The sequence below is a fragment of the Saccostrea echinata genome, unplaced genomic scaffold, assembly GCF_033153115.1.
Source record: "Saccostrea echinata isolate AGI-Se365-2 ecotype Australia unplaced genomic scaffold, CSIRO_AGI_Sech_v1 ptg000012l, whole genome shotgun sequence".
In the NCBI taxonomy this organism is placed as follows: Eukaryota; Metazoa; Mollusca; class Bivalvia; order Ostreida; family Ostreidae; genus Saccostrea; species Saccostrea echinata.
Window position 1 is genome coordinate 15,902,884 of NW_026889761.1, and position 23,167 is coordinate 15,926,050.

General features: G+C 33.1%; 1 protein-coding gene across 2 annotated transcripts; it reads left to right on the plus strand.

Annotated features, from left to right (window-relative positions):
• Positions 1-49: 49 nt before the first annotated feature.
• LOC133185424 (synapse-associated protein 1-like) lies at positions 50-22,647 on the plus strand. 2 transcript variants are annotated; one of them, XM_061320618.1, is made up of 9 exons: positions 50-413; positions 3,725-3,807; positions 5,918-6,064; positions 8,288-8,427; positions 9,363-9,454; positions 10,508-10,567; positions 19,179-19,364; positions 20,888-20,962; positions 22,059-22,647. In XM_061320618.1, exons 1-9 carry the CDS (start codon positions 161-163, stop codon positions 22,199-22,201), a joined length of 1,179 nt encoding a protein of 392 aa, XP_061176602.1. In that variant the 5' UTR covers positions 50-160; the 3' UTR covers positions 22,202-22,647. The 2 variants fall into 2 exon arrangements, with proteins under 2 accessions (XP_061176602.1, XP_061176603.1); XM_061320619.1 differs by lacking the exon at positions 20,888-20,962 and having other exon boundaries at positions 51-413.
• The last annotated feature ends 520 nt before the right edge of the window (positions 22,648-23,167 follow it).

Here is a 23,167-nt window from a genome sequence, read left to right on the forward strand (position 1 = left end):
GATGCGTTATCTTGAAACGAATCTAAACGTCAAAATGATTAAGAAGAAAATATTTATAAACATACATCACTTCCGGAAACACTGCTTAATGTGAAAAAATCAAAACACAGACTTAAAGACTGCGCACAAACTTCTAATTGGCAAACCTTCAAACGGAGCAATGTTTAGCTCTGTCAGTAGCTGGTTTGGGGTTGTGAATAACAAAGAAGCGGAGGAGAAAGAGAACAAGAGCTTGTCAGAAGAGGAGGCCAAACAAAAAGACCCCTCATCTGAGAAGACTGAACAAACAAAAGATTCTGAACCGAAGTCCGATAACTCACCAGAGACAGGTGGCCAGGAGGAGGAGGAATCCCTAGAAAAGAAGTTGGAGGAGGCGTCAACTGCTGCAATCAACACAGCGAAACAATGGGGGAGTAAGTATTTTATACATGTCCACAGCTGTGGTGTTATGAAATTAGGACATTAACCTCTTGCACACTAATCCTGTTTTTATTAATTTGATTATACATCTAGCTCTTTTATTAACAACAATAGATATTGTGAGGTACATATACGTTTTTCATCACATTTAAATTGTGTACTTTGCCTTGTGAAAGATGTCTTTGAGACTATCAGTCTATCAGGGTCCTGGAGGTTGAATGTCAGACACCTCGGCCCAACGACACCTCGGCCCATTGACATCTTGGCCCAATGACACCTCGGCCTTGACTGATCGGCCCAAAATTTAAGACACTTCGGTCCATACATAAGACACCTCGGCCCATGCAAACTTTTATTAGAAAGCATTATATATTTCCAATCTGCGATGTCAATAAAATTTTGACCGAAAAAAGTAAACAGTCAAGATTATTTTTAGTACTAAAAAGACCTTCCACGTGCTACATGATTGACGATCATCAAGGAATAAAAAGACAATTATAATTTTAAAAGTGCTAACAGACAAACAAACAAGATGCCGCGGCGCATCCTTTGGGAGTCTCCAGTGCAGTTTAAATGAAGTCCATATATATCTTTTCATGAATTATCAACCCATCTCAGATGTTTCAGATCGTCAGAGAAGTAATGCAAAATGAAACGATAAAATTCCGGTATTTCTTATAGAAAGTCAAGATCATAAGAATGTTGATATATTTCATAGTTTCACTTAAGTGTATACATTGGGGATTTTCCACAAGAGATAGATCTATGTTAGTTAACGTGCTGATCTGATTTGCTTAGGGAAGTGAACCAATTTTCTATTATAGACCCCCCCTCCCCCCTTGACTTTTTTTTTTTTTTAAAAATCATTTAACCGTCAAAAAGAATAATTACATCGATAATAATAACAATTCAGAAAATGGATTAATTTTTTCCATCATGAAATTTCGCTTGGGCCGAGGTGTCTTTTATATGGGCCGATGTGTCAATAATCTTGGGCCGACCTGTCAGGGCCGAGGTGTCAGACGTCACGGGCCGAGGTGTCGTTGGGCCGAGATGTCTGTCTACCCTGGAGGTTTAATCATTCTTCTTTTCAAACATGTCAACACAAAAGTTGAAAACTTCTGTGAAGTCACGACTATATTTAACTTACAAGTTATCATCTCCCTCTATGGATTATCTGCTATGAAATTTTATGTCAGTAAAATCCTGTGTACCTGGAAGCCTTTGTTTACATTAAGCAGACCACACTCAGTCATGCATGACGTACATGTATAAATTCGTGGATGATAGTGATGACTTATCCTGGTTTGTTCAGGTAGTAAGACATATCAGAAATAAAATCAAATTGAACATGAAAATCAATGTTTCTGATATTGTTGCACAAATTGTTTCTTGTATGTGTTGTAGCTTTTAATGTATACAAAATTATTTTCCCTGTCTTTTTTTTTTTAATGTTTCAGTGCATTCATTTTTTTGTTTTTGTTGTTGTTGAAAATTGTGCTATCTTAACAATCACAAAAAATCATTTCCTTCAGACATTATACAGCACAAAAAATAGGAAATCAAACTAAAGCTTATTCCTATAGCTACAAGTACAGTAAATGTATTTCTAATACATGTACCTTGATAATTTCCTGTGTGTGGGAAAGAACAAGGTTCACATAGGGCATTTTTTGGCCCTTTGAATTTCAGCAAAACTGAAACTGTTTGGTTTTAGTTGACAATGCATTAAATATCATTTAGACCTTTGATGACTGCATATCTATCAAAAATGACGTAATTTTCTGGATAGCCAATGCATTATGACGTCATGAAATGCGTCATTTTCCTCATATGCTGAAAAATTCTACAAAAACAACCAATTTTTAAAGCTATTTTTCGATATTTAATATAGAGCGCAACCTCTGGTCTAAAATATGCAACTATTAAATGATAGAACTATTCCTGAGGATTACAAAACATGTTTTATTTTTTAGATCAGAGAGTGCGCTCATATTGTTTCTTTTCTGTGAAAGTACTCAAAGATACTTGTTTTCCTTAAAATTCAAGAACATTGCAATTCCATGAAGCCTGTTTTCCAAGACCTTGGCTTTAAGGAGAAAATTTTTAATAGGAAATGAAAGCACTAAGTCCCTACTTTGTCTTGATGTTTAAAAAGGAACATAAAGTGTAAGTCAATAAATTGGTATATCTACAGGGCCATTTTATGCATAAAGTGAACCTAGCTCTTTATGGTTAATCTCAGTGAGATCCGTAGAGACTAAAAATTTTGGTCTGGTGTCTCTACGGATCTCAGACCAGTATCACATAATCTCAATCGGGGTTTCGTGCCCGGACTTCGACCGCTTGTTTCGATTAATACGGGCTGAAATGAATTGGCTGTCCGCTTCAACTTTTTGCTTTGGACATCCTTTTAATTCCCTATCACCATAAAACTTTCGTTTCTTATCTCTGAAAGGTTTAAATCCATCAAAATATAAAGTTGTTGATTTTTCATAGCAATAAGCTATTCGTTTAAACCTCCGATGCTGAAGAGTTCCAGCAGTAGTCTGCCTCAAATACTTCATTCTACTAATTTTTCCTATAGAAATGAACCATAGTACAAAGTATTTGAAGCAGACTATTACTGGAACTCTTCACATAGTCCGGGCACGAGACCCCGAATGAGATTATGTGATACTGGTCTGAGATCCGTAGAGATACCAGACCAAAATGTTTAGTCTCTACGGATCTCACTGAGATTAATTTATGGTGAATTAGGAACCTCTGCAAACCACATCAGTGCTTTAGAAACTAAACTAATAGATGGTTTTACTCATCTATGAAAAAACCTCCTTAGACATTTAGCAACCAATCAGTCTTTAAGTGAATCAATGTTTCTGGTCCGGGTTGTATATTGTATGGGTCCTTGGGAGTACGGGTGCTTGGTAGACTGGGATTCATGTCTATCAGAAATAGGTGCTGTAAAGTTAAGTTACATGACGAGCATACCTGTTACAACAGGTCTACTTTATAAATGTTACTATTTTGTGACTTTGTTTTTTTGTTGACATGCATTTTTTTTTATCATTGAACCCATCTGATTAGCATTCTTGATATACCTACCTCCTTGAAAAAGATGCAATAGAGAAGAAACAGCTAATCAAATTAGGACTATTTTTCATTTTTGATTAAATTTTATTTCCTTACACTAGTACTCTTAATGAGATTCTAATGTTCTGGTCTGAAATGTACATAGAATGAATCATATTGTGTAGCTTACCATGTTACCTGGCAGGTATATTTGCTGGTTATTTCATTTTAGGTTACCTGTATTCCTTTAGTAAAACAGCAGGAAAAACGGTAGTGGAAAAAGCAAAGCAGATTAGCAAAGAGGTGGAAGAAAAGGTAGGCTAGCAAAGATAAACAGGCACAGATCAGTTTTATCATTTTGTAAAAAAAAATGTTACCATTTTTTTAAAACAACTCCATTATGGGACTAAAAATCTCTTCATTGGAAGTTTTATTAATATTGTGGTACATGTATGACTTGAAATAAAGACTAGTATATTCTCTTAGATTAATAATGAACATATGAGAAAATATCTAGTTAGCTCACCTGAGCTGAAAGCTCAAGTGAGCTTTTCTGATCACATTTTGTCTGTAGTCCGTCTGTCTGTCTGTCTGTCGGTCTGTAAACTTTTCACATTTCCAACTTCTTCTCCAGATCCACTGGGCCAATTTTAACCAAACTTGCCACAAAGCATCCTTGGGTGAAGGGGATTCAATTTTGTTCAAATGAAGGGTCATGCCCTCATTCAAGGGGAGGTAATTCAGAAATAGTGAAAATTTGGTGGCATATTTTAAAAATCTTCTTCTCCAGAACCAATGGCCCAAAAAAGTTGAAACTTATAGGAAACCTTTGTTATATAGTGTAGATTCAAGTTTGTTCAAATCATGACCCCTGGGGGTAGGGCATCAGTGGGGGATCAAATTTCTCTATAGGAATATATATAGGAAAAACTTTTAAAATCTTCTTCTCAAGAACAGCAAAGCCATTATTTGTTGTATTGATATGGAAGCATCCCCAGGTATTGTAGATTCAAGTTTGTTCAAATCATGACCCCTGGGGTTAGAGTCTGGCCACAATGGGGGATCAAAGTTTTACATAGATATATATAGGAAAATATCTTTAAAAATCTTCTTCTCAAGAACAACAAAGCCATGATTTGTCATATTAATATAGAAGTATCCTCAGGTATTGTAGATTCAAGTTTGTTCAAATCATGACCCCTGGGGTTAGAGTCTGGCCACAATGGGGGATCAAAGTTTTACATTGGAATATATAGGGAAAAACTTTAAAAATCATCTTCTCAAGAACAGCAAAGTCTTGTTTAGTCATATTGATATGGAAGCATCCTCAGATAATGTAGATTCAAGTTTGTTCAAATCATGACCCCCTGGGGTAGGGTAGGGTCACAATGGGGGTTCAAAGTTTTGCATAGAAATATATAGGAAAAAATCTTTAAAAATCTTCTTCTCAAGAACAGCAAAACATTGCTTAGTCATATTGATAAGTAAGCATCCTCAGATAGTGTAGATTTTTAAGTTTGTTCAAATCATGACCCCTGGGGTTTGGGTGGGGCCACAATGGGGGTTCAAAGTTTTACATAGGAATATATTGGAAAAAAACTTTAAAAATCTTCCTCTCAAGAACAGCAAAACATTGCTTAGTCATATTGATATGTAAGCACCCTCAGATAGTGTAGATTTTTAAGTTTGTTCAAAACATGACCCCTGGGGTTTGGGTGGGGCCACAAGGGGGGGTCAAAGTTTTACATAGAAATATAGGAAAAAACTTTAAAAATCTTCTCTCAAGAACAGCAAAGCCATGTTTGGTCATATTGAAATGGAAGCATTCTCAGGTATTGTAGATTCAAGTTTGTTCAAATCATGACCTCCAGGGGTAGGGTGGGGTCAGAATGGGGGATCTAAGTTTTACATAAGAATATAAAGGAAAAAATCTTTGTCTCAAGAACAGCAAAGCCATGTTTAGTCATATTGATATGGAAGCATCATTGGGTAGTGTAGATTAAATTTTGTTCCACTGATTACCCCTGGGGGTTGGGAGGGGCCACAATGGGGTATCAAATTTTTACAAAGGAATATATATAGGAAAAAATCTTTTAAAAATCTTTTACTCAAGAACAGCAAAGCCATTTGTTATATTGATATGGAAGCATCCTTAGGTAGTTTAAAATTCAAGCCCCCCCCCCCCCATGTAAACTTTTCAATACTGAATTGATTTGTGCTTTTTCCTAGCCATTGTGTTCAGGTGAGCGATGTGGCCCATGGGCCTCTTGTTTTCAATTGAAAGTTTCATCGATAATTTGAACCATGTGTTATTGAGCAAGTAGAAATATTTTGACACTTAGTAGAAACAATGTTAAAATATTTTGTATGCTAAAATGGCATTAAAAGTTATTCTAACATGTCATATAATACCCTCAATTTTCAGACATTTCTGGGAGATTTCAGCAAGGAACAAGAAAAGTTTGTAACAGAAAAGAAGGAGAAATCCAAACAGGCCGAGGCAGCAGTGCCTCCCTGGGTGGGATACAATGAAGAGGAAAGCATGAAGGCACAGATCCTAGCTCTGTCACAGGTCAGACTCTCTATAAGTCTATATTTCAGTGCCTCCCTGGGTTGCTTACAATGAAGAAGAGAGTATTAAGGCACAGATCCTAGCTCTGTCACAGGTCAGACTCTCTATCAGTCTATATTTCAGTGCATCCCTGGGTGGGTTACAATAAAGAGGAGATCATGAAGGCACAGATCCTACATGTAGCTCTATCACAGGTCAGACACTCTATAAGTCTATATTATTCATTGCTTCCCTTGGTGGGTTACAAGGAAGAGGAGATCATGAAGGCACAGATCCTAGCTCTATCACGGGTCTGACTCTAAGTCTATATTTCAGTGCCTCCCTGGGTGGGTTACAATGAGCAGGAGAGCATGAAGGCACAGATCATAGTTCTTTCACAGGCTATAAATCCATTTTTTGACATCCTACTTGTCTAGTTCAGGTCTCCTCACTCTGTCAGTCTCTGACTCTCTACAGGGTTGTCCCTAAGACCCCGGGCCGGGGAATTTCCCCACCTATAATAACATAAACCCCAGGTTATTCTGGTATTCCCCCCTCAACCCACTGTCAGGGGAGGAACCCCAAACCCTCTTTTACTTTTTAAATGTCCCCATTATTTCAATTCTTAGGGACAACCCTGCTCTATCTCCAGCACAGCTGTATGATTCTAATGTAAAAGATGGATATAAGTCTTTTGGCTTGAGCTTGTAGACCAAAAACATCTACATGTAGGTTCATTTTATGCACAATACAGCCTTGTCAGTATACTAATTAAATAATGGGCACCCTGTCTCCAGTATCAAGTATTTATAAATCCTAGAGACTTCTTGTTTTGATTGTGTATAAAACAAATGTAAGAGTTACGTATTGGACCTATGAATTTACAATATTCTAGAAAACTAGTGTATCAATCATGTTAATTGAGAAAACTCCATTATGGATTCAAATAAGAGCTCAACATTGATCCAAAACATGTAACAAACATCATTTGTACCTATACATGTCCATATACTTGTGAATTTAGAGTTGTGGTTATGCTTAATTTGTTGAAACAGAGCAGTACATGTATAAATTATTGGTATTTTTTGGAAAATTCATAAAATGAAAAAATCAACACATTTTAAAATCTTACAATTTCACATGTTCTGTTCTCAAATTAAGTAAAAATGGGAAAGTTACTTTACTCATTTTAATAATTAGACAACAAAATCATATTGTTATTAGATATTGAATGTAGAGTGATTAATGATAAATTGATATGATACATGTATTGACAAGGACATTTTGTGCTCAGGAGAACCTAGCTCTTTCATCATTTGCTTATACATGTAACTGCATAACAAGAAAAGGAATTTCTTCATTTGTTTGTTTTCTATAGCAGAACATGAGAAACCTAATTGTATTTCAATAACAATACAATATAATAGGAATTTTGTTGTTGACTTGTACTTCTATGATAGGACAAGCATAATTCTGAGTTATAGGTAACTTGAGGAAGGTTGAAGTTAGCTTTTCTGATCACCTGTCATCTGTTGTGCATCTGTTAACTTTTCAAATTTTGGTCTTCTTTTCAAAGCATTCCTTGGTGAGCCAAAAACTCTTACTGACTTCACATTTCTATGAAAGGACAAAACTGATTTTGAAGTCAGGATAAGGGTAAACTCTCACAAACTTGTATTTCTAAGGCAGGACAAGGAAAAAGTCTTACTAACTTATATTTTTATGACAGGATAAAACAAAAGAAAACTCTCATTCACTTGTATTTCTATGTTAAGACAAGAGAAATTCTTACTGATTTGTATTTCTACCGGTATGCCAGGTCAAGGAAAAACTCTGACCGATTTGTATTTCTATGTCAGGACAAGGGGAGAGTTCTAACTGACTTGTATTTCTATATCAGGCCAAGGGAAAACTCTGACTTGTATATTTAAGGCAGGATGAGGGAAAATCTGACTCGTATTTCTATGATGACAAGGGAAAATTCTGAGGGACTTGTATTTCTAAGACAGACCAAGGGAAAAGTCTAACTTGTATTTCTATGACAGGAAAACAAAAGAAAACTCGCGCTAATTTGTATTTCAATGTCGGGACAAGGGAAAACTCTTATCTTGTATTTCTATGTCAGAACAAGGGAAACTCTCACTGAATTGTATTTCTGTGTCAGGACAAAGGAATAGTCTTACAGACTTGTTTTTAAGACAGGGCAAGAGAAAAGTCTTACACTCACTTCTATTTCTATGACAGGACAAAAGAAATTTCCTCAGAAATCCACCAGGAGGTGTACAGTTTCAGTTTGACTTTGAAAGCATGTTTCCTATTGCCATGGCAACTTTACAAGAGGATGAAAACCTTAATAAAATGAGATTTGAATTGGTTCCAAAACAGTATGTATCGTTACATAAATATTTAATATAATTGGGAGTTACTTTGAAAATTTGAAGCAGAGATGAAAAAAAAAACAAATGTAGATATTAGTATACTTTATACAGAAATTATAGAATTATACTAAAAGTACATAAACTTTAATAGAAAAGGGCAATGTTATACAGAATGATTTTATTCAACACTGTGATATTATATAAATACTGCATGTAGTTGAGTGTAACATTGAAAATTTTCACCACAAGAAAACCATTGTCAACCGAGGCGCAGCCGAGGTTGACAATGGTTTTCGAGGAGTGAAAATTTTCAATGTTACACTCAACTACATGCAGTATTTATTATATTATACTGAATGTTTTATACAAATACATATTACAGTGAACCTTGCGCGCATGAATTCTGCGCAGTCAATATTTTTTGGAATAACACCCGTCGTCAAGCAATGTTAACTGTTGCTACGCTGGTGGGCGTGGCTTCATTATTCAGCGGGTAATAGTGTTTTTTAACAAATGTTTATCGACGAATCAGATTCAACTAATTTACATGAAAGTATAATATTATCATATATTTAAAAGCATTTGACAATGTTGCATTGTTTACTTGAGAATGATTTTGTGTAAAATCTTCCTTCTCCTTCATATAAAAGTTTTATCTATTTGTTAACTGTAATGCTCTAAATGTGTATTTAAGGTGTATCTAAAAAAAATCATACCTTCTATGGAGATTACTTAACATGTACTTGTAAACATTTTATGGCACATTTCTCCATATTCAAGTAAAATCTTGCATTTCAATCATTTTGTATACAAAATATGACTCAATGTGCCTGAAATGGTTTCGATTTTTTCAGTCCATTTGCATTAGGTTGATGCAAAATATACAAAAATATCCATTGTTATCTTTTTTATGCTTTGACCTGATGATTAATTAATTTCAGAATCAAAGAGGAGGCGTTCTGGAGGAACTATTTTTACCGAGTGTCTCTCATAAAGCAATCCACACAGCTTACCTCCCTTGCACAAGAAACAGGTTTGAATTTTGTTAAATACATGAACTTAATTTAAGAACACAGGTACTTTCATGTGTAAAGTGTACTGTGTATGGATTACATTTGAAACTATTGTAACTTTTCTCAGTTTACATTCAGTTGAACAAATAATTAGAGCATTCTGCCTTCATAACTGTAATTGCTGATATTTTCTTTCATATCTTGCAACACTGTAGGGTTTTTCCAAGTATTTTTTTAATAAAAGTCTAATAAACTAAATGTATTTCAAGTGTCAATGAAAAAGGAATTGTGACGTACATGTAGCAGTGATAGATGTTTTTGTAAATAAAAATAGATTTAAAACAGTTTTAAAATGTTAAGTGTTAAAAAAGATAAACATTTAAAGTAATGCACTGTAAAAGAATTTTTTTGGAGTATTCATACCATACATTACACAGATATGCATACAATTCTTCATACTTATGTACAGTTATTAAATTTGTATGCATACCTGTAATTTACAGCTTTGTTAATGTGCCAAAAATAGAAGAATAATTAATTATTCAATGCTTATTAAATAATACTTAAACAGAAACCTAGCAAGCCATGTTAATGGGAATTGCATAAGAATATGCTCTTGATGAAATAATCTTGTGGTTTATTTATTTTTGCTAATTTTCACTGGATGTTAGATATTTGTAAAGAGAGATCTTTCCCTGAGATTTAACTTTTTTAGAGGAAGAAGGAAAAACCAAACAAAAAAAAATAATTTAACTGAAATTCTTAAGTAATAAATACACATGTTTAGCTAAATTTAAAGCTACATTATAAAGGAATTCTATGATAATCATATTTAAAATTGTCAGATTGAAAATTTGAATTTCAAAAACTGCATATCTATATGTTCATATTACAGCTAAACTAATACAATGTACTTAAGTTAACCATATTTAATAATTGTTTAAGAATTGTTTAATGAAAATAGATTTTTTTCAGTTTTTGGAATGTTGTCTTACAATTTACATTAAAATCAGCCTTCATGTTTTTTATTGATCAAATAATACAAGTTTAATTGACCTTTGGCATTGTTACAGGGAGCACAGGTGAAAGCAAGTCCAGCGATGGATCTCGAAGGTCATCAACAGGAAGTCAAGGTTAGTGTTCCAAGGTCATTATGGCAAAGTAGAAATCATGTATCTTTATATCAGAGATGATGGATCATCAGGGTCTTCAAAAGGGAGTCAAGGTTTGTGATAAAAGACATGATGTGGAAGTAGAAATCATGTCTGTATGATATCAGAGGTTGGAAGGAAAGCAAGCCAAAATATTAGACCAACAGGTTTGATATTCAAAACTTGGAAGCTTCCACCTTATGTCAAAATCAGATGTTTGATTTCTATACCATTTCAATTGTTTTTTTTCTCTCTGTTTGACTTTACATGGGATAAATTTGGGGGGAAGGGGGTCACATTTTTTTTTGGGGGGGGGGGGCACATAGGTTTGGGGGGGGGCACATTTGATTTGTTCTTTTAAAAGTGTGTGTGTGGTTAAATGGATTGGGGGGGGGGGGGTTAAAATGGTATTTGATTTTTTTCTCTAGGGGGGGAGGGGGTATGGGATTTTGGGGGGGGTGTCAGGGTCTGTTTAGGGTAGTATATATGGAAGATACAGGGAGCATGATAACTGCTAATTCTTGTATTTAAAATGGAGTTATGCACCTTGTACCATCTTCATAAAAGCTCAAACCCACTGATCTTTCTTTCATTTTTTCACTAAGAGGTAAATATTTGTAAAACTTATTGTAGACATTTGGTTTTCTACATACCTCCCTGTGTTCTGAAGCTTTTTTATGTTTCCAGACTGTGTAAAAAGTGATACTCACCCATGTATAACATTTAAAATATATATTATCCATGTATAAATTATTTTGAAATATAAGTAACGAATCTTTGAGATGTACCCAACATTCCAAAATTTAGAAATTCAATTGCCAAAATATTTTTGAAATATGCTGCTAAAATATTCGTAAAATATTCTTTTTTTAGGGGTGATTGCAAGTGTTTTTCATGTTATTTAATCATGTATTATTTTCAAGTCCTATTTGGTAACTACAATTTGTGAAATAAAAAAATCATTCTGATTTTAAATTGCATTAAATGATATCCTATATAATTAATGTATTTTAAGATAATTAATAATAATTTATGTATTTATAATTTTAAAATAATAGGGATCTGCCCAATGCTTGAGATTTTTTGTTAAGTGTAGGGAGTCTCCAGTATTGAAATTAAAAAAAGAAAAAGATTGACAAGATTGGGTGGGACACTTTATCTGGTGTTGTATTTCAAACACTTAAAACTTTATTGCTTAACTTCAACTCCCAACAACAACCAATTAATTAGTAAGTGTCCCCTCAACAGAGATTGTTTCTTTGGGTGTCTTCATGAAAAAAAACTTTTTAATGCCCATTACCCTGATTTAATACATATCACCATTTAATACAGCTAAAGATGCAGTGGTAGCATCATAACCATGAAACGGGTGCTTAGACTATTTTATTTAAACAATTCTGTGAGTAGAAAAAAAATCCTTAGAAATAAGCTTATTGCAGCTTCGCATTTACCAAAAGATAAAATGGCACCTTATTCAAATTGCTTGTACAAAAAGACCTGCCTCTATGAATTCATCCAAAAATATAAAAAAGGAGGTATAAAGTACATGTCTATACAGAGAGATATTTGGAATTTTTCAACTTCCAGAAGTCCAATAGGGATGTTTTAATTCATAAAAAGGATTCAAGAGTAGACTAGTTTGCAACTGGACTCCTATTGAAAAACTAGTTCTTCAGAAAATCGTAATACATTTTAAAAATGATGAAAATATCTTAATTATATGATAATGTATTTACCAAACTTAATTACTTTGAATGATGGAAATTCTAATTTCATACAATAAAACAGCTATTTTAGACATGTATATAGAACTACATTTAGTCAGGTTCATTTTGATTTTTCAATCATCAGTTTGTATGTTTAAATAATGTGACTTAAGGATTTAAATACTTACTATATCACTGTGTATAAAACAAAGGGAAAAAAGTAAAACAAGATTATATTTTTATTTTATCCTTTTTATCTGAGTTTTGAATATATGAATATTTGTGTGAATTTGTTACAAAAACTTTTTACCTTCATCAAATCTTGAAGGAAGAATGGTATTTTTTTTAAATTCTCATAAAACATTTACTTGAAGTTTTCTTTTGAGTAAATTATCTGACTTAAGTGTAATTATAGGATGAAATTTAAAAAAAAAAATAATTATACAACCAAGGTTTTCTATCTCACAAATATTATGTAACAAGCACGCATTTTTTGATAACAGTTGTTTGTACTTCTTTTAAACAAATTGTGACAAGGCCAGAATGATAACAGAGGTGCCAATGGAAATAAGGACGTTCAATTTTTTTAGATTAGACTCCAGAGAGCTTTTGTTATATTGCATTAGCATAACTTACGAGAATTCTGCATGTATTGAGCACGTACATGTATGTGAGCAGTATTTTTTCTAAATGAGTAAAAGGGTTTTAAAAAGGTAAATTAAATTCTGTGGTTTACTGATATCATTTTATGATATAAGTCCAGGTTACTTGTTGTCTTGTTGTATCCGTTGATTGCATTTTTTATTCACTAAAACTACAGGTGATTACGACTTTTAGCCCCCCTAGCCCCCCCCCCCCCCCAGTGATTTCTGTTTCCTTTTGTCTATTCTCTTCCTTGCTTCTATGTACTGCTCTGGAATAAATTTACAACGAATACGATATTTAGTCACTATATGTGCAGCGCTTCCTCGTTCTCTCTAGAATGATATGTTGTCGTTTCTGACTTTGTTTTCAATCCACAAAATAAATGTTTTGTTATTTGAATTATGTATGAAAACCAGACCTTATGTTTCATTGAGGCGTATATACAAGTTGTAAACAGGTTTTTATGTTTCGTAAAGTTCTGTAATGATACGGTACCGGAAGTTAAGGGTGGAATGTCGTATGTGCTGATCATCAATCAAATTTGTTTACGAGATTTGTGGACGTAGGGTAGAAAGGGCGCTACATAATGAAGGTCCTTTTTCGCTGTTAGGAACATCTTCATGTGTAAAGATGCGAATTCTACTTGCATTTATATATACTAGTATATATATTTTTATATTAAGTCTATAATTACAGTATCTTGAAAACTTTTTCATTTCTCGTAATGTAATGAATTTTGATTGCTTTCATTAAACAGTTGAAGCAATGGAGTCCTCATAATATCTAATGAATGAAGATTTGTATTTACGACTGTGCACTAAAATATTGAAAATCGGATGATAATTTTGATTTGATGTGCTCTTTTAGGAAAATGTGAGATTATATTTAGAAGAATAATAGAGAATTAATTTTGCTCACAGTACATGATTCATTTGAATAAATCATGTGATGATGACTAATTTGTCACATGCAGTTTTAAGCAACATGTGTTACAGATATTGATTTTTCTGGGTCCAGATATTGTCAAAAACATATTATTTACATCGCAGGGTGTCTAACATGTCCCAATTGCTTCCTAATTTTCCTATGCATTAAAACATCGTTTGTATTGATTTGTGGAAAATTTTCTACCTCCAATTTTCTCTGCTTTTATTTTGTAATTATAGTTCAGTTTGTGAATCATTTTTGAGTTGTAAAGCTAAGATTACAAAATTGACAGGATCTTTTCCTTCACGGTCATTATGATTATATTCCTAATGCAGCATTTTCTAATCCCGAGGGACCGGAAAACTACCTGTTTCGGCCGTTTCAGTCCACTCCCAATTCTTATCTCAATGTGGCAACATCATTTTGGGGGAAATATGCCCGAAAACCGAATGGAATGCATCCAGTATGTTTCTAAGAGCAGCTTAATATATTAAAGTTAGAATTTCTAAAGTTTTCTTTAATTTTTCCCCAAAATTTTATCCTATTGAAATTTTTGTTGAGAAAAAAACAACATTTTATTGAATTTATAGAAATTTGATAACCATAAAAAGAGACATCAATGCCGGCGTCTGTGTCCTTGACTTCTTGTATTGCGTTACGTGCAACCGGAAACAATGTGCTTTCATTTTATTTTGATTCAACCCATTTGGATGAAGTCTGCAGTTTGTGATAGCTTCATCTCATATCCAGAGAGAGAGAAGCATTGATCTCAAGAACCCTAATTAAACAGACAGAAATTAAATGCTGGTGTTGGCTAACACACAGCAATGATTATATTGGAGACGACGACGCGAATAGTGCACACAGTAGACGCTTAAGTTGCAAAATATTACGTAATTTACAGCCGTGATTGACATAATTTCCGTGTCGTCTTTGTCTGTTTTTGTGATGAGGTCATCGCCCAGAGTGTTTCACTTCGCTTCCTGACGATTTATTGAAATGTGTTTCCATATTCCAACCAATTTGCAAAAAGATTGGCATAAGTCTGTTAAAATCTTACACCCACATCCCTCTTACTATTGGCTGCTAGCCATTTGTTTTTTTGTGTTCTGAGACAATCTAGAACAACCTTGTAACATTATTTTATTTTCCTTCATCACCACCGATATATAGCGAAGAGGTTATTCCTCTTACAATAATGTGGGTTGGGAAATATGATCCGCCACTGTTTACAGATCTATGGGTTACGTGATGAAAACTTATTGATTTTAACATTTGGTTTTATCATGAAACTTCATTTTCAATTTATTCTGTTGGCTTTTCTTGAAATACATTTGTTTGAGTTGTTTATTTATTTATCATTATTAAAGATTGAATTTTTTCTTATTCATCATTTTTTTTTCAGGTCTTGATTATGTAAGGAATATACAGATTTGTACTTTTCAGTCTGTTAATGAGTTCGGCCAATCACGATTGGTGTCAGTATTTTTTCTTTCAGAGAAAAAGAACATCCTTGTCAAACTATTTTATTTTCAGTGTTTTATACTACTTGTATTTATAGATTACAACAGGGGTTGCATGGTAGAGATATCAGATAATTTCCTTTGAAACTTTAACATTTGAATTATAACTTGAAATTGATATGACTGTTACCATGTAGTGTATACTTGAAGTATTAATTCATTTATTTCATTGAAAATACTGCATTTTCTTTTCCCTCATTTCATACAATGTAAGCAGATTATGGATATTTCTTTATTTAAAAAAAAAAACAATCGAGGAAACTGCATTAATAAAGTGCATTTTTGTTAACATTAAGGATGCTGCAGAAAAGTACTTTTAGAACCAGACACCTCGTGATAATGTAACAAGTATATACGATTCTGTACTTTTCAATCTGTTGTTATTAGTTCGGTCAATCTTTATTGGTTTCAGGGTGAGGAAACTGGCGAATGTTGAGAGTACCTACCGGAATACATTAAATGTGTAGATTTCTGAATCCATTTTGGCATTTTCGCTAGCCAAGGGTATCGATCCGCTCCTATTCTCTTTTCATGTGAAAAAAGAAGGGCGTATCGTCAACCTTGGCTAGCGAAGATGCCATTTTGGAAACAAAAGGATTTTTTTCTTAAAGTTTTTTTTTATCCATTCCTGTTAAAACAAATAGTAATTCTTTTTGTTTTGGCTTACCATCTTATATGATGTGATGATTAGCCTGACAAATAAAAGCCATATACTGTAAACATTTAATTAAACGCTGTGTGAAAAACTTGAACAGTTCGCACTTCATTGCATGGTAAAGGCCGGTTTACACGGTAATACCTGTCGTATACAACTTGTCGTTTACAACTTTTGTTATATATTCCTTATATGTCTACACGGTAAAACAGGTTTACATTCCACTCTTTTATTATTTAAACAAACAAAACGCCCCTTTGAAGAAGTACAGTTTTTTTTTTCAGTCATTTTGTTAACATGGAAGGACAGGAAGATAGTTATCTTAATGTGCATTTTGATAATTTCATTTCCACTCGCTGTTGTACCAGCAAAGAAGATCTAGAGGAAGGCCACGGGTCAGACAATGGATCGGGAGGGGAGTGATCACTATGGTGCATATCAGAACCACTTTTTAAATTCTAGAAATTTTCTGCGAATGGATATATGTCATTTATAAAGAAGCGGGACACATTAATGAGAAATTCAATTTCAGCAGCAGAACGATTTACTCTTACACTGCGTAAATTTTTTGACCACCGGTCAAATATAAAATTAATCGTCTATTTGAAATATATTTAAGAAGGAATGCTACACCAAAATTTATTTGATGGATCTTCAAAACATCAATTTTAAACTAAGATTTTAGCATTGAAAGATTGATATTCGCTCTTAATTATTTGATACGATTTGTTTCAAATTTATTCAGCAAAATGTTAAAAAAAATTACATTTTAAATTTGAACAAGCCATAACGTATAAAAATGTTGAAATATTCTTTTAAAATATTGAATTGGTCAGTAAAGCATAAATAGATCACCCAAATCCCAGACCACTGATTGGCCAAAGATAGAGAGTCTCATACGACTTGCTGTACAGAATAGAGACACGCTCTATTCGAACGCGTGGAATATAGGACTCCGGGAAGGTTTAAATTCCGTGTAATAGCCCCGTACACACGGTAGCATTTTGATGTATATGACAAGGTTTATACAGCTTGCTTTACCGTGTAAACCGGCCTTAATGAAATTTCATCTTAAATTTGCGAAGATAAAGGAACAGTTACGACCTGCTGGTCAAGATTAGTACTGTACTCGGATAGCTGACTCCAAATGATATCCCAACCCAACACAAATAATGAACCAGTGTTCTTTTATAAATAAGTACTGGGTTGAAATTTCATTGTCGCATCTGCTTATGATCAAGTACACAGTATAATGCTAACACTAAGTGAAAGAACCTTGAGAATTTTGTTGGCATTGTTACAAGATTGTGTTTGACAACTGCGATAATCAGTGGGTCTGTTTAACATTCCTGCTTGTTTACAAATTTTAAACTCAGTCAGCCGAGGAGGTAGACCTCGTTTTTAGATTGAAATGACCCAGATGAAGTTATTAAGTGACCTATTGTAAACTCTATAAAGCTTTATATTCATGCAAGGATTATTTACCTTGTTACCTTACATTTCACCTGAAAAATGGGGTCACGTGGCAAGATCTCATTTACCCCACTGTGTTATCTGTTTACTTGAAAGTTATCTGCGTTTTACAGCAAGACAATCAATTCATAAATGACCTTCTTCGATCTCGAAATATTTTTGCAATTGGATATTGCATATGTCTAGACACTAGTTTGTTCTATGTTATCATGGCTAATTTTTCAACGGATAATAATAACAATTTACCATGTGTTCTTTGTCATATATATTAAGCTTAATTTAAAGAGAAATGATTATTGCTTGAATGTTCAGTTTTTTATATATGTCTTTTTTTCAGTTTACTATCCCATATATTTTACTATTTGCGGTTGTTAATATCGTTTGTGGAATACTTCTTGTCATATCTGAGAATCAAAACATCCTTTTTTTTTCTTACTTAGACGTTGAGATGTTTTCACTTTTTGTTTGAATGATTTTCGGAACCGAAATGATATATGGTATAATAGAGGATTGAATTAAAAATTAGATATATCTTATCCTTTTTTATAAGCAAATTGACATTGTTTTAGATCTCATAATACACGAGTTCACGGTGTTGAAAATAAGTTATTTAGATTATACAATTTTTGTACTGCATTGGAAGCAAAGTTCATAATATTTGATAGAGCCATTGAGTATTTTTAAGCATTATGAGATTATGTAATATTGTTTTGACGTCCGAACACATTCAGATTAAGTCTCATGATTGGCACCAGATATTGTTGAAATTGGATACATGCCAAAAAAATATGCATACCCTGTCAATTTCGGTATCTATTTATACATTCTTGACCCTGCTTTTATTTGATTTAAAAGAAGTTATTTCAAATGATAATAGATAGCTATTTCTGAATACAATTAATTCAAGGACGGATGTGGTGTTTTCTATAAATAAATAGGGGATGGTATTCATATCGATTTTTCACCTAGCCCAAGTGGATTTCAACTGGAAAATGATTCTCGATCGACCTATAACCGACAATAACAGGACATGACATACTTTCTAATTGGCAAGTTGCCAAATGTAACTTCACTGGTCTTAACGATTTATATTTATCGTAGTCTGTAATCTGTTTCAATAAAATAATTGATATTTATATTTATCTTACTGCTTGTAACTTGTGTTTGGAAAAAAACAAGTAGTTGAATTATTTGAAATAATTTGTAAATTGGGCATGTATTAAGATTGTTTGGTTCTTTAAGGCATAAACGAATATCTCATAAAGCTGAAATACTTGAGAAAAAGCTTATACCTCGGTTGTTTCAAAAAGGCGTTGTATGAATTACAAGTTTTCATTACTTTTACTGAAACTCTCAATGGTACATTTCCCAGACGAAGAAATATATTAAAGAGGTTTTTTTTCTAATTATCTATTATTAATTCACTTTTTTCACTCATTTAATTCACTATATTTGCATTCTCATTTAGAGACAACGGGACTTGTTTTCTAGCATAAAAGTTTTTGGGGTTTTTTTTTAAAACATACGCAGGTTTTTTAGGTGTCTTGTATGTTTTTAAGTAAGTAAGCCCTGTGATGTAAGTGAAATAAAAACAGCATGATAACCTTCTTTTTTTTCTTTTTTCTTTTTTTTAAAGTTACAATTTTCCTCCTTAAAATTTGCAGAACTATCTAAGAAAACGGATAACGGATCAAGGGAGGAAGACTTTGCTCCTAGTAGTCCTAATGAGAACGAGTTCGTCAGTGACAGCTTCCAGGGGGATGAAATCAGCCAGGAAGATCTGAAGAAGGAGATGCAGATGTTAGGGGTGGAAGATAATAAATCAGAAACCAAAACAGAGAAGGAAGAAGGTACTTGTTTTATATACAGTTTTGTGGTTTGAACGGATGCATGACCTACCGGGTATGTTCTGTGTCTTACTGGATTTATCAATGCAGCTTATGTTCCTTTTGATCTTTTCTTGCCAATTATAGCAAGACTTTATTTTTGGAATTTGACTATGTATTGATAGTGTTAAAATCTTTGTGGAAGTAGTTCAACAGAAATATGTTCATTTGTAAATGGCGGAACAGATAAAGGACGAATATCCATACTTATAATTAAGTACATTTATATTGCACACTGCAAACTTTTTGTTGGCTAAACAACGACGACCCTATCTATAGATAAGTCCCTATTATTCATCCTCTGTCATCGTTGATCCGTGACTTGTTTTTTTTACTCAATAAAATTAAAATATAAATATGTTTTGGTGACCTTAAGATAATAATAAATCTTTTAAGATAAAGGTTATCTAATGTCATCTATGTTGCGTAGTTTCTCACACTCCGTTTTAAATATGCGTAGTTAACATGCATTTTATTTTTAAGATTTGTGATTTATTCATACAGGTTCATTGTATTTTGGATTCATCTTAACATCTGTTCAGTTTGCTTTTTTATGCATATTAATACCAGATAGAAATAGAATTTATGCAAAGTTATTCTCAAACCAGTTATACATGTATTATGGATAATTCCATTCCTATGCCCCCTCCCTTAATACTTCATATGTTTCGAGTCAGCCTCAAGCTGTTACAAAAGCTTACAATGATTAGCAGGGAAACAATAGATACTTTGTATAGATTTAAATGACAAATGAACAAGCTTAATATTATAACTTTCATCTTTTTTTCCTAGTTTCATGACATTAGATAATATAATCATTCCAAACAATATTTCTGCCCGAATAATAGGTAATTATTAGAGTAATTTGATATCCCATTTCTGTTTAAACTGTCGAATCATTCTTAAAAGATAAAAAATATCCTTTAGTGGGGAAAATCTTGTATAAGACATGATACTGCAAATTAAGAATGCAATTCATGAATGGTCTCTTGATTAGAAAAGCATAAAATTGCCATTTCAGTTCCTCAATATCATTATCGCTTTATTTTGCACTTACTAATACTAGAAATTCATCCACGTTGATGCAGTTTATCAAACATCTAACAATACACATTTTAAAATTGTACATAAATCTTCCTTATCTGATAAATCTGTGCATAATGTCAACATAAAAATGACATTAAGGAAATTCTTGAGATACAAAGAAAAGTTTTGAAGCTTTTTAGGCTTACAAGTGTTAAAAAAAAGGAACTTGTAATGAGAATTGACATACAAAAATTTCCTTCTGTTTTATGTTTTTAAAAGCCTTCTTACGTTATTTTCCTTGGATCTGTTCTTTTATTCTACTGTATGCTTTCATTTGCATGTAGAGCTGGCATATGTCATGACCTTTTGTGCATGTAAACTAGAAACAGATATTTTAAGGAGGGCCATTTCCTATTCCCCTTTTCCAGTTGGGGGATTCATATTTTTTTTATAATTTAAAGGGGAGGAGAGATCTGGCCGTAAACCCTATGAAAGGAACTACTGGAAAGTCTGTTATGAAAAAGATCTAGACCCCAGTAAGAACCAGTGCATGCTGCTTTGTATCCTTGCTTTTTATACACCTCGTGCTTTGTATCCTTGTATATACACCTCATCGTAGTTAGGCAATTTTGTTACTGTATACAGGGTTATTTTCGCCCTTTGATATTTCTGCCCTTTCACACTCGCAAACAATTTTGCCCCGTTTTAAATTCGCCCTGTCACAGTTCTGTTAAAGAAAAGTTATACTGTGTTGTTTGAATTCGCCCCGTTTTAATTTCGCCCACATGTGATAAGGGCAAAAGGGGCGAAAATATTCCTGTATACAGTATTTATTATAATTTGAGTAGCATTGATACGATAAACCAATATTCTGCTCAACTTACTAAACGCACCTAACTTTCAACAGTGATAACATATATATTTATTATTTAGTGTTTACCTTACTGATATGTACTAGTGATGTGTATGCTTAAGAAGATTATTGATATTCGTGATTGATTTTAAAATTAGACGAAGAATTGAAATTTAAGTTGATGGAAAGGATATAGGGTGTATTTAAGTGTTGTGTTATATTTTAAACTTTAATTTCTCATAACAATCCTTCAGTAGGTAATGCTTTCTTACCTCAGCCGTTGTTTTTGTTTAGATGTAGTAGTATTTAATTCAGTCTGAACTATGTATATTATTGGACCAAAAAGTCTCTTTCCAATTGCAGTATTGGTTTGAATTAAAAAAATGTTGACGGGAAAATTTTGTGCTGCATATCTGGTACTTTCAATAAAAATTAAACACATCTTAAAAGTTTAATTATTTTTTCCCCTCAATTTTATCTTGACCGTCACATTAGATAATATTGTTCAGTTTTTTCCTGGATATATATATATATATAAAAGCCACTACTAAGTGTTGCATGGACACTTTAATATTTTCAATGTATGTATTTAGAAAATGTATACCGAACATATAGTCTGCATATTCTTATAAAACTTATCCCGAATGACAAAATGGTTACTAACCCATCATCTAGAGAATAAAAAAAAAATCATCATTCCTACTTTTCAAATATTTGATGTACAAATGTGACTTGGCGTTTTACTACTGAGTAAAGTTGAGTAATCCTTTCTTCCACAGATACGGACGGCATTCCACAATGGGAGAAGGATTTACAACAAGAACTACAAGACTACGAAATGGTGGATGATAATGTGGATGATGCTGACATTGAGAATGAGATTCTACAACAATTAGAAGAGGAAGAAACGGACGCCAAGTGATAGGAACACCAGTTTAGTGTGATTGGATTGGGGACCAGCTTAAATTAATGTACTGTAATTTCCGCAATTGTAATGATGATATGCAATGTAATGTTATCTTACGAGGTTCTTATATCAATAGACTTCTGTATCATTTGTGAAACTTTGAAGTATAACATTTCATTTGAAGTTTCTTTTCTTGGGATGGTGTAGTGAAAAAAAGATCTTGATGTATAATTCGTTTTCTTTTAAGTGTAGATGTAGTGTACCATTAATACCATTATTTATGATAAACCCAACCAATATTTGTAAATAAGGATGAGTAGTTAATTGGTTGCTTGCAGTTGTTCTTAAGTGATTAATTCTGTTAAGTTTGATTGACAAATTAATCCATCAGAAGCATTTGGTCTGATTTGTTAACTATATTTATTTGTAAATTACTGTTAAAATAAACATGTACAAAACTCTTTAGAGTTTTTTTTTTTAAAGAATATCCTCCTTTTGACGGGTCATACTATGTTATGTAGGCTTCATCCAACCGTCTATCTGCCCATCAGTTAGTTTTTTTTCTTTCTGGGTAATATCTTTAACGCTGTGAGGCATAGAACCACCAAACTTGATTAGTTGATGCAGCTTGGGGGAAACAAAAAGTAGATCACCATGTCGTCATTTTGGAATTTTATGGCTATACATCATATATCGTGTCCGTATCATATCTTGCCTATTATGAGGACCACTAAACTTGATTAGTTGATATAAAGAGGGGTATGTGTGTCGCAATCCAAATGAATGTCAATGTGTCCTTATTTCGGGATGTTATGGCCACACATAATCAAATTGTCTCCGTTCATATCTTGCACACTGTGAAGCCGAACTATCAAACCTTGTTAAATGATGCATGTTGGATGAAGTACGTATCGCGTTTCAATAGTACACCATGGCCTTTTTAGAATTTATTAAAATTAATTGCATTGGATTATATCTTTC

Excerpts from the sequence above, each read along its gene's own strand:
- LOC133185424 (XM_061320618.1), top strand. The coding sequence starts at position 161 with ATGTTTAGCTCTGTCAGTAGCTGGTTTGGGGTTGTGAATAACAAAGAA. Across the intron at positions 414-3,724 it reads CACAGCGAAACAATGGGGGA|GTTACCTGTATTCCTTTAGT; the intron begins GTAAGTATTTTA and ends ATTTCATTTTAG. Across the intron at positions 6,065-8,287 it reads AGATCCTAGCTCTGTCACAG|GACAAAAGAAATTTCCTCAG; the intron begins GTCAGACTCTCT and ends TTTCTATGACAG.